At 50.6% G+C, this 12,086-nt stretch overlaps 2 protein-coding genes across 2 annotated transcripts; both read right to left on the minus strand.

Annotated features, from left to right (window-relative positions):
* Positions 1-98: 98 nt before the first annotated feature.
* On the minus strand, positions 99-1,226 carry ABOM_010946 (uncharacterized protein; the record flags this gene model as incomplete). Its single annotated transcript, XM_022538074.1, has 1 exon — positions 99-1,226. The coding sequence occupies one exon, from the start codon at positions 1,224-1,226 to the stop codon at positions 99-101; it is 1,128 nt and encodes a 375-aa protein (XP_022384413.1).
* Positions 1,227-5,573: 4,347 nt separating this feature from the next.
* On the minus strand, positions 5,574-6,248 carry ABOM_010947 (uncharacterized protein; the record flags this gene model as incomplete). The annotated part of the gene is made up of 1 exon (XM_022538075.1): positions 5,574-6,248. The coding sequence occupies one exon, from the start codon at positions 6,246-6,248 to the stop codon at positions 5,574-5,576; it is 675 nt and encodes a 224-aa protein (XP_022384412.1).
* Positions 6,249-12,086: the final 5,838 nt, after the last annotated feature.

Consider the following 12,086-nt stretch of genomic DNA (forward strand, 5'->3'; position numbering starts at 1 on the left):
CTACTATCTGTCTATGTACACATACTGTCTCGTTTCACGATCGTCACGCTGTAGGGGAATCATAAGAGAATGAAAGAGCCAACGAAAACATAATTGCACTACATCACCCGCTCCGGCGCAAAGGAAAACGGACTCCGGGGGAGGTCGGGCGATCGCGGACTCAGCGCCTTGGCGAAGAGGTCCTCACCCGAGTCGGCGCTGGACGTGCGCGCCACCGTGCTCATCGACGCGAAGCCGTTGTTGTTGTCGTCGCGGCTCTGCTGCGCTTGGATCGACTCCGGCGGGTAATGCGCCACCGTCCGGACGGGTTCTGGCGCATCGGACCTCGGCGTCGGCTGCTGGATGTTATGGAAAGAGGTGAAGGACGACACGGCGACGTCGGGGGACATGGGGGAGAGTAGATGGTGCGTGGCCGCTGTTGTTCCTGGCTGTGTTAGTGAAACTGTAACGGGTGCATGGAAACAGGACGGCAACCTACCGTCCGACTTGGGAGAGAGCTCGCGCTGGCCCGTCTGTAACCGCAGTCCCTTGAGCTTTTCGCCCAGTTTGCCTCCAGTACTGGGCGAGACGGGCGTGGTCGGGCCCATGGGGTAGCGCGGGTCAGGATTACTCTGGATCGAGTTCCTCTGTGACTCGGCATTCGACCCGACCCCGAAATTCGTCTCAATCCATTCCTTCTCCTGCAGCGCCATGTGCAGGGCAATCCCCTCCGCGTTGGTGAGACATTCCTCCCGAATCTCCTTGTCCAGAGACTGCAATCGTTTCTTCCCCCAGATCGTGTGCAGGACACCCTTCTTGCCGGCGGACCGCCCGTCGGCGCCCAATTCGGGCGGGAAGATGGCCGGCAGGGGGTTCAGCTGCAGGGAGTGTTTTTTGGCCGCCGACTCCGTGGTCGGGGGTTCATACGATAAGGTGACGACCGGAGGGATGGTGACATGCGGTGGGAGGAGGAAGTATACGCGACGGGTGTGGTCGTTGGTTCGTTCGTCGGCGGGCAGCACGGCCTGCTTGCCTTCCCAGGAGACATGCCAGGCGCCGCCCGCGGAGGATCGGGTCAGATCATCGTCCTCCCATTCAATCATCAAGATCTTGGTTCCCTCATTGGCCTTTCCGGCCTCGAATTCGAAGCGAGCTAACGCCGTGATGGAGAGGCTGCCCGTCGGGACGCGGGGCGTCTCGAGGGCGGCAAACTCGCTGTCGGGGGTGAAGGGCGGCGCTTGAGCCATGGTGTCACAGGAAAGATACCACAGGGGACAGGTGAACGAAAAATCAAAAAGGGGAAGTGTGCTGCCGAATCAGGAATAACACGAACTCGATTGCAGGAGGACGCTCAGACTGGCTAACAGCCGGACTGCGAAGATGGACGATACATCGGAGGTAGGAGGAGGAGGTTTGGAGTCAACGAACAATGGGCGGGAAACGCTGGTGGATCACGGGATGGACGTCGGGTTTTAGCGCCACAGCAATTTTCCCCCTGCAGTGGAAATGGCCTTATTATTGCTGCTATTATTCGTCCTTCCAGGGAGGAATGGAGGAGAAAACCTCGCCTTAGGTTTGAGGGGCTGACGATCGTGGGTTCTAATTATAGTTTTATGGTCTCTTGGCACGGCGGCAGCACGACATCATTGTTTGTTTGTTTGTGGCCCAGTCTACGCGCTCTTCTATCCAGAGTACGTATGCCTTGTACAGAGTACTTCCGAGTACAATCGGGAGTGGACTCACCGTGGTCTGTCTGGTTCTAGACAAGTAAATGAAGACAGATCGTCTCCCATCCCACGAGAAACATGTCACGTAGAGCCCCCCATCTATCCGTCTCATGTCAGCAATGTCCGCATCATAGATCGATCCCGAGGCGATGAACCCACCATATCAGCTTCCGTCCATACCCGTCCACGTCATGACCCTCGCGGCCTGGGAATCTGCCTGGGAATCTGCCTGGAGAAAAATCAGGATAGAGGAATTCCACCCCTAGATCTCCACTTCCTGTAACATCTGGCTCGGAAACCCCTTCGATCGAAGTCGTCACGGTAAAACCCATCTACAGGTATGATACCGTATCGTACAGAAAGACCAGAATCTCCATTCACGACGATCCAACGCGGAGACCAAGAAACATATCAGACGAGATGAGCGGCAATCCGTGGTGACAATGCAACCATAGTCGGGGCCAAGAATGTGATGCGATCCAGAGTGAACCCCGTTCTGCAGGGGAAGTGCTTAATTTAGCATAAGTCGGGGCCATCCACGCCATATCAGTCTGGGGATCTGATACAGGAGAAACAATGACACGATCTCATTGGTATGCCCACAAAAGCTCAAGGAGAGGGGAAAGAATTCATCTGCAGTGGACGTGGGAATGATGCACCCCTTATCACAAGTGCTGGCTTGGTATAGCCGCCGTGCGCTGACGGTGATATCAGTTGAAGCACTTGATGAACATGGTTGAACCGGGAGATCTCCACCTAGGGGCTATTTGGCGTTAACAGGAGCTATTCATAGAATTAGCATGCTGACTTAAGGCTTGGAGAAAGCAAACGGTATGCAGGAGAACTGACCATTGCCCGGTTTCTACAATCGTCACCCCGGCACTAGCCATGGAGGGGTCTGGTTGGGGGACCTTCTCAGGACATTTCGATGATATTGACTTTGGTAGGCTGAGGAGCAAAAGTTTGAAGTTCGCACAAGACTCAATCACCCTCATTGGCCGTATGATTCCATACGGACGGGCTACACGCATTCCAATAATCGCATCCTCATCCTCATGGCCATCCGCACAGGATACATTCATTGTATATAGCAACCACCAAAGCCGTATCCAAATTTAGAGCCACTGGATATCGGGCGTTACCAAAAATATCCACCCTGGTCTACACCCACCACTAACACCCCCGGTCCTCCAGAAAAAGAATCGCCCAAAATAAGTTCCTTAGCCTGTGATGAAAATAGAAAGACTGCAGGGAATACATGCCCTAGTGCTGTAGGCATGTACAGGGTGTGTCTACCCCTCCCCCTCCTACGCATGGCCTTCCCCTCTTCCCCTCCGTCCCTTCGTCTTTGACATTGGTCGCTAACCGTCTCTTCGACCTTCATCACAGTCGAGGGGCATTCACACCGCGGTATTGGCTGACCAGGATGCAGTGACTCCCCGGTCGAAATTCATCACAACGATCTGGACTAAACAGTAGCGCCGGATTGGTTGCTTATTCCAGTGGATAGAATCCTTCCATGGACGGTCGACGCGCGACGATCCCTGCTGGCCGGCTTCGATGGTTGATATCACGGCGGCAATGCAGGGTTAATTGTGTGATGATGTACCTCATTGGACGGCGTTAACCGACAAGAATGAGGAAGTGCATTATTCTCATACATTCTATTGGTCGAGCCTGTTCTGAAGGATCCAACAAGTGGGATCGCAATTGAAAAAGCAAAAAAGAAAAAGAAAAAGAAAGAAAAAGAAAAAGCAACAAGAAAAAAGAAAAGAAAGTCAGGGGGACAGAGAGACGACAGTGCCAAAATGCCGAAGACAAAAATAGGAGTGTAGCGCGCCGACTTCAAGTTGTTCGCCGTCGTCACATTTCCCACGTCATCCGTCGTCCCCACACATTCTCCTGCCCCCGCTGCCAATCATCAGCCGTTGGCCTGCGGACCGTCGGAGGGGAACGTCTCCATTCTCGCCCTAAACCAGTCTAGCGCCGGCGCTTAACTGCAGGTGTCCATGTCTTTGGTTGATTGGCTCTGATCGGACCTCTTTTGGTCAACACTCAGCAAGCGCCGCTACTACTACTCTCACAGTCATTTCCTTTGCCTCTTCCTTCCCTCAATGGCCGGAATGGACGGATTGCGGGCTGGAGATGGAAAATGATGGGCAAAAGTCAAAATTGAATGTCGTGTAGCCCCTCCGTCTTTGTTCTCTGTCAAGTTGGTACTCCCGCGAGTTGGGACTTCGGTACGATAGGCACCGTTAGGATCCAGCATGTAGACGGTCATGCAGGTGCCCTGCGGCATGATTGCGGCGCAATCTCTACAGTGTAATCGGCTGAAACACCTGCTTTGAGAAGTCTTCCATTGACCAGGATCCTGAAGCCACCGTCTTCTAGCCACCCGCCGAAGAATGTAGCCCCCCTACCTGTGCATTCTGCAGAGCACATGAAACGTCGAGCGCGTCTTCTCTACCAATCAGGGCGGGTAGACGACCGGAGACGATCACGCTTGGCTTCGCGGTCGCCGATTGTGGAGAGACTCCAAGGGTTGAGTAGACTGCTGATTTGCAGGGGCGAAACACAATCAGCCACCAGAGGTTGCTTGAGATTAAGTCAATCGGCGGTTAGTTCCAGCTTCTCAGCAAGCAAAGTTTACGGTAGAGTAGGCTTCCTGAATCCTTCCACCATGACTGAGTAGGGCTGGCGCCGTATCGTGTAAATTACATTCCGGTAAGATTACATCTGCCGTATTCCGCCAATACGCCAATGGACGAACGATACCATCAACCAGAACAACTTTCTACTGTCGGACCAACGTCCACTCCAACCTTCTTGACCTGCTAGCCAGTTTTCATCACACTCGAATTGGTGTGTCGCTGGCCTTCGGTGGGTCTGCGTTGTATTAAGTCCCCAGGCTGCCGAATATCCTTCACCAAGGAAGCCATGGTGCATCGAGTTGGGCAACAACGCGGAGAAATTCGTCCATTGCGTCGGGTGGTAGGGTAGGAATACGATAAGATGCATGTCAGCGCGCCTGTTTCGCTGCTATCTCTTCCTATTGTTCCTTTTGGCGGCTTCTCAGCACCCCTCAGCCTCAGCCGCATGTCCCTCCGGAAGGGAAGCCCAATCGCCGCCGTTACCAGATTCCCGGGTCTCGCTGGCGTTCCTTGCTCGATCCTATCCAAGGATCTCGCCATGGGACTGGTTGCTGTCGAGCTAAATGAGTGGAAAGAGGCCAGTGGTTATCTGTGTTAGACTAACACGTGTGGCCACCACAGACGAGAATGAGCCCGAGCGGGGCATCTGGTAAACCTATACGGCTTCATATTGGATCCAGTCTGGCGGGTCGACACTCCAACGCCAATAAATCGGTATCGGGATGTCGTTTGAGCTCGGGCCTTCAAATTCAATTCAACAGGACAAGTCATCAGGTCAAAGCGGTTCTCGCCCTATGATAAACCGTCTGGCGGACATGGTTGCTCTTGAAGATTAGTATGAATATCCTGTTATGCTCAACACAATTCAAAATGCATTAGAGGAGTTTCGAAGGAACTTCATGCTTGCTTAGCAGGCCAAGGCCAAAGACAGTTTGTAACCACATAATTCATAATAGAAATTAGTCCACAGCATATCATTTACATTCCTGAGGGCAAGAAGGACAAGGCATTGGCAGCCACCAGGGCAACAGGTCAATTTTCTAAGAACATAGTAGAGAAAAACCCCCCGCATTGAAACGAGACCAAGGAAAAATCAAATTAACCATCGCTTAGCCGAAGTAAAAGCATCTTCCTAAACACCATAACGCCGAAAGCCTGCGCTAGTGCACCTGACCGTTTCCAAAATAAACTTTCATGAGACTGGACATTAGAATTTCTAAGGCTCATTAGAGTCCTCACGCTTTCTCCGCTTTCCCTTAGGAGGGTCCTCGAGCTGCGTTCGTTTGAAGGTTATGGTATGAGTGATGACATGCCGTACGCTGAATCTTCCACTGGGAAGTGCGCTGTGCGGGCCGTCCCAATAGCGCATTCTCCAGTCCGATGGAGACGCAGAATAAGGTGAATAGAGGGTGTTTGCACTTCTGGGAGCCTCAGTAATCGGCGAATACCTGGGAGGCGGCGGGATGCGTAAAGCCCGCAGGCTCCTCGGGTCTCTTCTCACTGAAGGTGCTGTGTACGGTGTTGGTGGTGGCAGTGAAGCGGCGGCTGATCGAGACGATTCACCATTGAAGCTGAAGGTACCACTGACTGCACTGGTTGGGCGTGATGCGGGCTGGGATGTTGGAGAGTTTGATGTGGTGGAGCGGCCTTCCCTCAGGGTGTGGATCTTGGAAAAGTCAGGCTCCCCAGTGATGGGGGATAAGATCGGTTGAAACTTCTTGAGAAACTCTGTGTAGGCCGCAGGAGGTGTGATAGGTGTCGAGAGTGGTTCATCCCCCCTTCCGTTGCCTGCTGAAAGGCTGGAAGATCCTGAGTCTTCCTGGAGCTCGGATGGAAAGACCATAGTCCGGGGGGTCTGTAATGGATGGAGAGTGGGTTTGATAGAAGGCATCTTGGGCGAAAAAAGATCGACAGTTCAAAAGAACACCAAGAAGGTCCAGAGAAGTGAATGAATGAGCAAGGACGACTTCAGAAGAGAAGAAAATAAAACCAAATAACGGATGACAATGTAGACCACGCGCCTGACCTTACACGTGCGTGGAAGTAGAGAGTATAGTAGGGGTCATGCAATGGATGGAGCAGACCATATAAGTCAGACCACAGAGCGAGAGAGTTGGGCCGTTGTGACAGACGTTCTCGAAGGAGAAGATATTAAGGAAACCTCTTTTCTTGACCTCTCGCTGGTCCTCAGTAAAAGAAAGAGAGAAAGTTAGGACGCGGAGTGAGATTTATGTTATAAAGTTGAGTTGCAAGGCAGGCGGGCGCTGCAATACAGGTAATAACGTTCACGTCGGTATCGATACAATACCGATGTTGGGTAATCTTTCACCAGAAGGGTCAGTGTCACGCCTTAGCCCGCAACGGGGTTAGTGCATCGCCCTCCCTCCGAAGTGCGCGGCTGCAGTCAAGCAACAACAAGAGCAACAGCAGCTGAGCACCTCACGAATCAGAGCATAGACTCACCAAATGGTAGGATTGGTGGCAATTCTTGGCCAGAATCTAGCAGTGCCGCTGCAAAGGTGCAGAGGCAACGACCGTTACGGCCAAAGCAAAGGCTTGATCTTCAGCTGTACTCTGATTCACGAAGCTCAGGGAGCTCGACAGCCAGAGGAGGGAACAATGATCGGTGATGTTTGAACCTGGAAGTAGTCTTCTATCCTCTGTCGTCCTCTCTATACCTTAACCGACTAGCGATTGCGCTTTCTGCTCCCCAATCCAACATATGTATACCCAGCAACCAACAACATACAAGAATCCTCTGGCGCCTTTCCTGCATCAAATCCCACATTGAGCACGAATCGCCACATGGGCACTACCTTATCACCATAGGCGACTATTAATCATGCTTCCTCAAATCGCCAATTTCGGGGCAATTGTCCCTTTTGGTTCGCTCAACGTTAACGCGGACCGCAACACTAGGGATTAGCGGCGGCTCGCCTTCGAACCGCAACCTTCACAAAGTCGTGGCTCAAGTGGACTGCATCATGATTTACCCTCATTTCGTTGCATACTTATTCAAGCTGTTAGACCCTTGATACGCTGTTTTTGTGAGCTTTATTGCCCGAAGGAGTGGGCTGGCGGTTACGACCCGTGTTAGCGCCTCCATGGCTTTTCGATGTAGCACACATGGCTGCCCCGGAGTATGTTGGAGCTTGCCCATCATACACTAACACAAGATATCTTTCAAGCGTGGAAGCTACAGTAGTTTCTCCACTGATCCAACGGGGGTGAACTCTAGTGTCTTGCTTGGCGTCTTGCTAACATGTCACACCAACTCTTGCAGAAACCTTTTGATTCGGCGATACGTGCTTGCTGATCTAGACTTCGTGATCACCTCCACCCATCTATCCTCCTTAGTTATGGCGGTTAGATTATTAGTCTTGACGCCGTGAATTCCAAAATCGCGAGTTTATCCATGTCTGGTTGACAGGTAGTCACCTTCATATGCAAGCTGACCAACCTTACACGGACAGCATCCGTGTTACCATTGCGCTTTGCATCGCTACTGGTACTAGCGCATTCTTTCAGCACTTTTATTTGGCGCGTTGACCTTTCCTAGCCATCTAGCAGACGCTTCCCCTGTCACCCGTGTGCAAAGCAAGGGGGAAATGCCGATAGTATGTTGGGTAAAGCAGGCCATGTAGTCCAATGGGTGTTGACTGTAACCTGCTCCAAGGCCATTCTAGACGGTAGTACATGCAGTAGTTCCTGATGGAGGGAGTTGTAAACTGCTCATGACCTACTCTCCCCCCCAATCAAACAATGGCCTAAATCTGTAGTTGGCTTTTCTTGACCTGTTGCGTTGCTTCCGACATCTCCATCGGTTACTGTTGTATGCCTCCAGACGCGGCCAAGCATTGGTAATGAATTCCCCCTCCTTCCCCCGCCAGGTGCGTTCCCCTCCATTCCATTTTTCCTTCTTCGGTTTGCTTTGGTGGGTTCTTTTCCCGTCCTTTTGGCTATCTCTATTGAATCCTTTCTTGCTTTATTCCCTTCCAAAGATCCGAGGAATCCAACCATTCCTCAGGTGGCTTGATTGCAGTAGGCAAAGCTCAACAGACTTGACATCGTGAATGAGCACGGTCATGAATGATATCACAGGTTCAGTCAATCAAGTAACCCCAGGAATATTGCAGTTTGTGCCATGTAGTGAAATAACGAGTAGACTATATAGCCTGCTCTTTTCTTCAAGGTCTCGCACCCCCTCCCAATTTTCTTTCTAACATAATCGAGCACCCCCAGTCATGGTAAAGGATGTATGTCTGCCTGCCTAGCCACTCCACCTCAAACGGTATCCTGGGGTTATCTTAGGACTACCTCTTAGAGAACAGATGCCCTACCAATACAGGATTATCAGGAGCAGCCGAGTCAATTCGTCATTATGTCTTCCCCTGTTTTACGGGACTGGGTCTATGCCAGAGGGCCTCGACAAAGGCATGCACAGGGTTATCAAGTAACAGCGACTCGAGTACTATTACAGCCCTTCGGATCCTAGACCGTTTTCCCTCTAGCTCGGATTGGGTATAGAGATTTCATTGAGTGGTTCGATGGAAACTGACTTAAAGAGCACTGCGATCGATTTTGTCCAAATGGTGCATATTATCCGTGGATATAACGGGGCCAAGTCGGAGATTATTTCATACTCAATTGCAGACATTTGTGCCCCCGTACGACTTGCAAGACACCTCCTAACCATGAGCAAGCCCAAATTGAAGCACTACTACTGGGCACAGTTAAGTTACCAAACACTTCTTTCAATCGGCTCCTTATTAAGTCTTAATAGCTCTCGAGTTCCGTTCAGGCATAGGTGCTTTGACCTGGCGTTGTAAACAGTTCCTCCTAAGTTGAATCAACATCATCATACTTGCTCATCACCTTTCAATCAACCACCGTAATGTACATGGGAGCATGTCCTGGCTAAGGTAACACGCCTACCCCGGGGACAACCTATCATCGCAACGGCGTTTGACAGGCAATGGATTGTCACATACAAGGGCTATTATGCCTTGACAGGACAGTGTATAGCGGAAGGATATCCATATCTAGTCAACAGATACCCAGGAGATGTACTGGAGTGTGGAATGTCCGCCGATAACAACTACAGACGCGATTGAATTTCGGGATTCGCCAGTGCAGGTCACACTAAGTTTTATATCGTTGTGTCGGTCTCCCGACAGCGAGGAGCTCGCCCATCGCCGGCAGTTCAATTTGACCGGTAGGAGCAACGCGTCGTGGACTCTGAGTGGTTTCTTATAGAGTACTCGGTTCCATGGCTAACCACAAGCGTTGTCTCAGGAGCACCTTAAGGAGGGAGTATGAGAAGGTTCTTGCTGCCATACATACTGATGCTCCAACTGTATTGCACGTGGCAGGGGCAATTAGTGTGCTCGATCAGAAAGGCGTTCGCTAATGTTTCAACATCCTCCATATGGCTCACTGCAGCCAATTATCCCGCCCCAGCCATTCCACGAAGCCACAATGGATTTCATGTAATCATTTATCCATTCCTCTCGAGAATCTAAGGATGGTAGAAGAGTTTATCTCAGCACCAGATCCAAAAGCCTTGGTCTGTTGCATTTCCGCGAGCTCATAATACATCCGTCTGCCAGTCACCAAAAACCAACAATGGAGATCAGTACTGGCAAACTTCAGCCTCTCGCATACTACTATAACACATACGAGGTTCATGTCGAACTTTTGGAAAGGCTTGCTTCGACAGCTCGGTACTAACCATTTTTATTCTACCGCAGCATATCCCCAGACCGATGAAAAGCTGGAGCGAACTATCCAAACCATCAAAACAATGATGCATCATAGAAGGACATATCAAATGTCATGGAAGTCTATGATACCGTCGAAATGTCAATCGAGCTCCGACATATGAAGGTGTCGCAGAGCTTGTCAGGGGGGCTGTAGATCTCACAGTATGGTGAGGTCGACCTGGCGAGCCATGGCTGTCACAACAATCGACCGACCGACTTTACAAGTGTACTTGGAAGCTGAAGATGTCGTGTCAAGATTTCTGAAGAATAATTATCCCAAAAGGCCAAGAATGGACACAACTGTGTCGAAGACACGCTTGCGACTAGAGAAGTGTTGCTTTGATGTCCACGGCCGCATTCGAGACGCATGACTACAGAGGATGTAATGCACGATTCACAAACGGAGAGGGAAATGCTAGGGCAAACTAGGGGCTCGGAGTAAAGAGATGATAGCTTTCGGTGTGAGGATGAAGAGCTTCGGCGCTCATCATTGACATATACAGACAGGCATGTCCGTCTCAGATAGTGTGCCGCTCCGTACATGTCTGCACAAGGACTCCATAGGCTTGTCAGCACAGTGTTCCACGACAGCAAACTCTAAGACGCTCCGAATGTCAGAAATGTCCACTAGGCGTGAATAGCCGATGCACCTACAATACCAACCGGTTGGGTAAAGCAAGTAACACGCTCTTCATCGATACCGAGAGTGGTCAGGCCCAGTGAAGACACCGGTCCTTTGGCAACAATCTGCATATCCTCTACGTCTTTACTCTGCTTGTGGATCTACACCGTACTGAAGGAGTAACCCCTAGTGATATCGTGATTCTGACATCCTATGATTTGTAATACCGGAAGTACCTGGTGGCCGGATCTTCGATTCAACAAGATTACTGTGCGTGAGATCAATACCTTTCAGGGCAGAGCTGCTGGATTGGCAAGATTATGTGGCTGAATCTAACCTGTCTTCTGCATTATATCAATGCCTTCTGGTTAGTAGCCAAGATGCCACTGTATTTATTGACTAGGCTATTATAGGACTGGAAGTCAAACTGCGTGTGTTCTCTTGCTCATTTCTTGAGCTTCGCTTTCTCGTTCTGGACCTCGGACCTGAGTCTAGTGCCGACGCGGAAGCAGTGCCTAGGCAGAGACCAATGCTTAGGTAGAGATCAGTGCCTAGGTTTGCGGAAATCACAGTCTGGTATAAGGTCGATCTTATACCATACACAGTCCGCATCATTTCTTGTAGTTCAGCATCAGGGCTGACCTACAGACGAAACAGAATTTATTGTTATAGACAAATATTCTTAATGACACCGGCAGTGATTTCTTGGATTGTTCCTGCTTGATGGCAACCTCACCCCCGCAGCTTCACTATATGTTCACGACCGACAGAATCGATTGCGCCATGAAGCCCCTGCTGCAAAAGCAGTTAGAGAGGGCTACAGAAGCTGAGGAGCAATCTTCGCTACGCCTTGAGTCTCTGGTAGGAGCCGGTCCACCAATGTCGCAGAGAATATTCCTATATCAAGACTGGAAATATTCCACCATACCGAAATGCCCCCTTGCGGTCTTGGGTCCATATCGAGTTGTTTACAGTCGGTCCATGAGACCACAGCTGGATCTCATATAGTGTATGGTTTACTATATCAATACCTCCATCCTGGATAAACTCATGAGGCTGACTTGACTGTCAAAAAGTTTATTAATGGATTCAGCTGCACTGGCAACAACACCACTGCCCAGAAATTATTTACAGTGCTAAGGGAAGTATACTTGCTACCAGTGGCCCCGAGTACCAAGCACACTGGTGTCTTAGGGCTAGATCTGTCACTGAACGCTCAAATGGATTTGATTCGTTTCCCCCTCTATAACAGCCCTAATCCAACCGTGTGCAATACAAAGATTGCGACCCAGTATGAAATCGTCTTGTCTTACTGTTACCTACCACGAAGTTCTTCGAGTCCAAC

The sequence above is a fragment of the Aspergillus bombycis genome, assembly GCF_001792695.1.
Source record: "Aspergillus bombycis strain NRRL26010 chromosome Unknown contig00134, whole genome shotgun sequence".
Lineage (NCBI taxonomy): Eukaryota > Fungi > Ascomycota > Eurotiomycetes > Eurotiales > Aspergillaceae > Aspergillus > Aspergillus bombycis.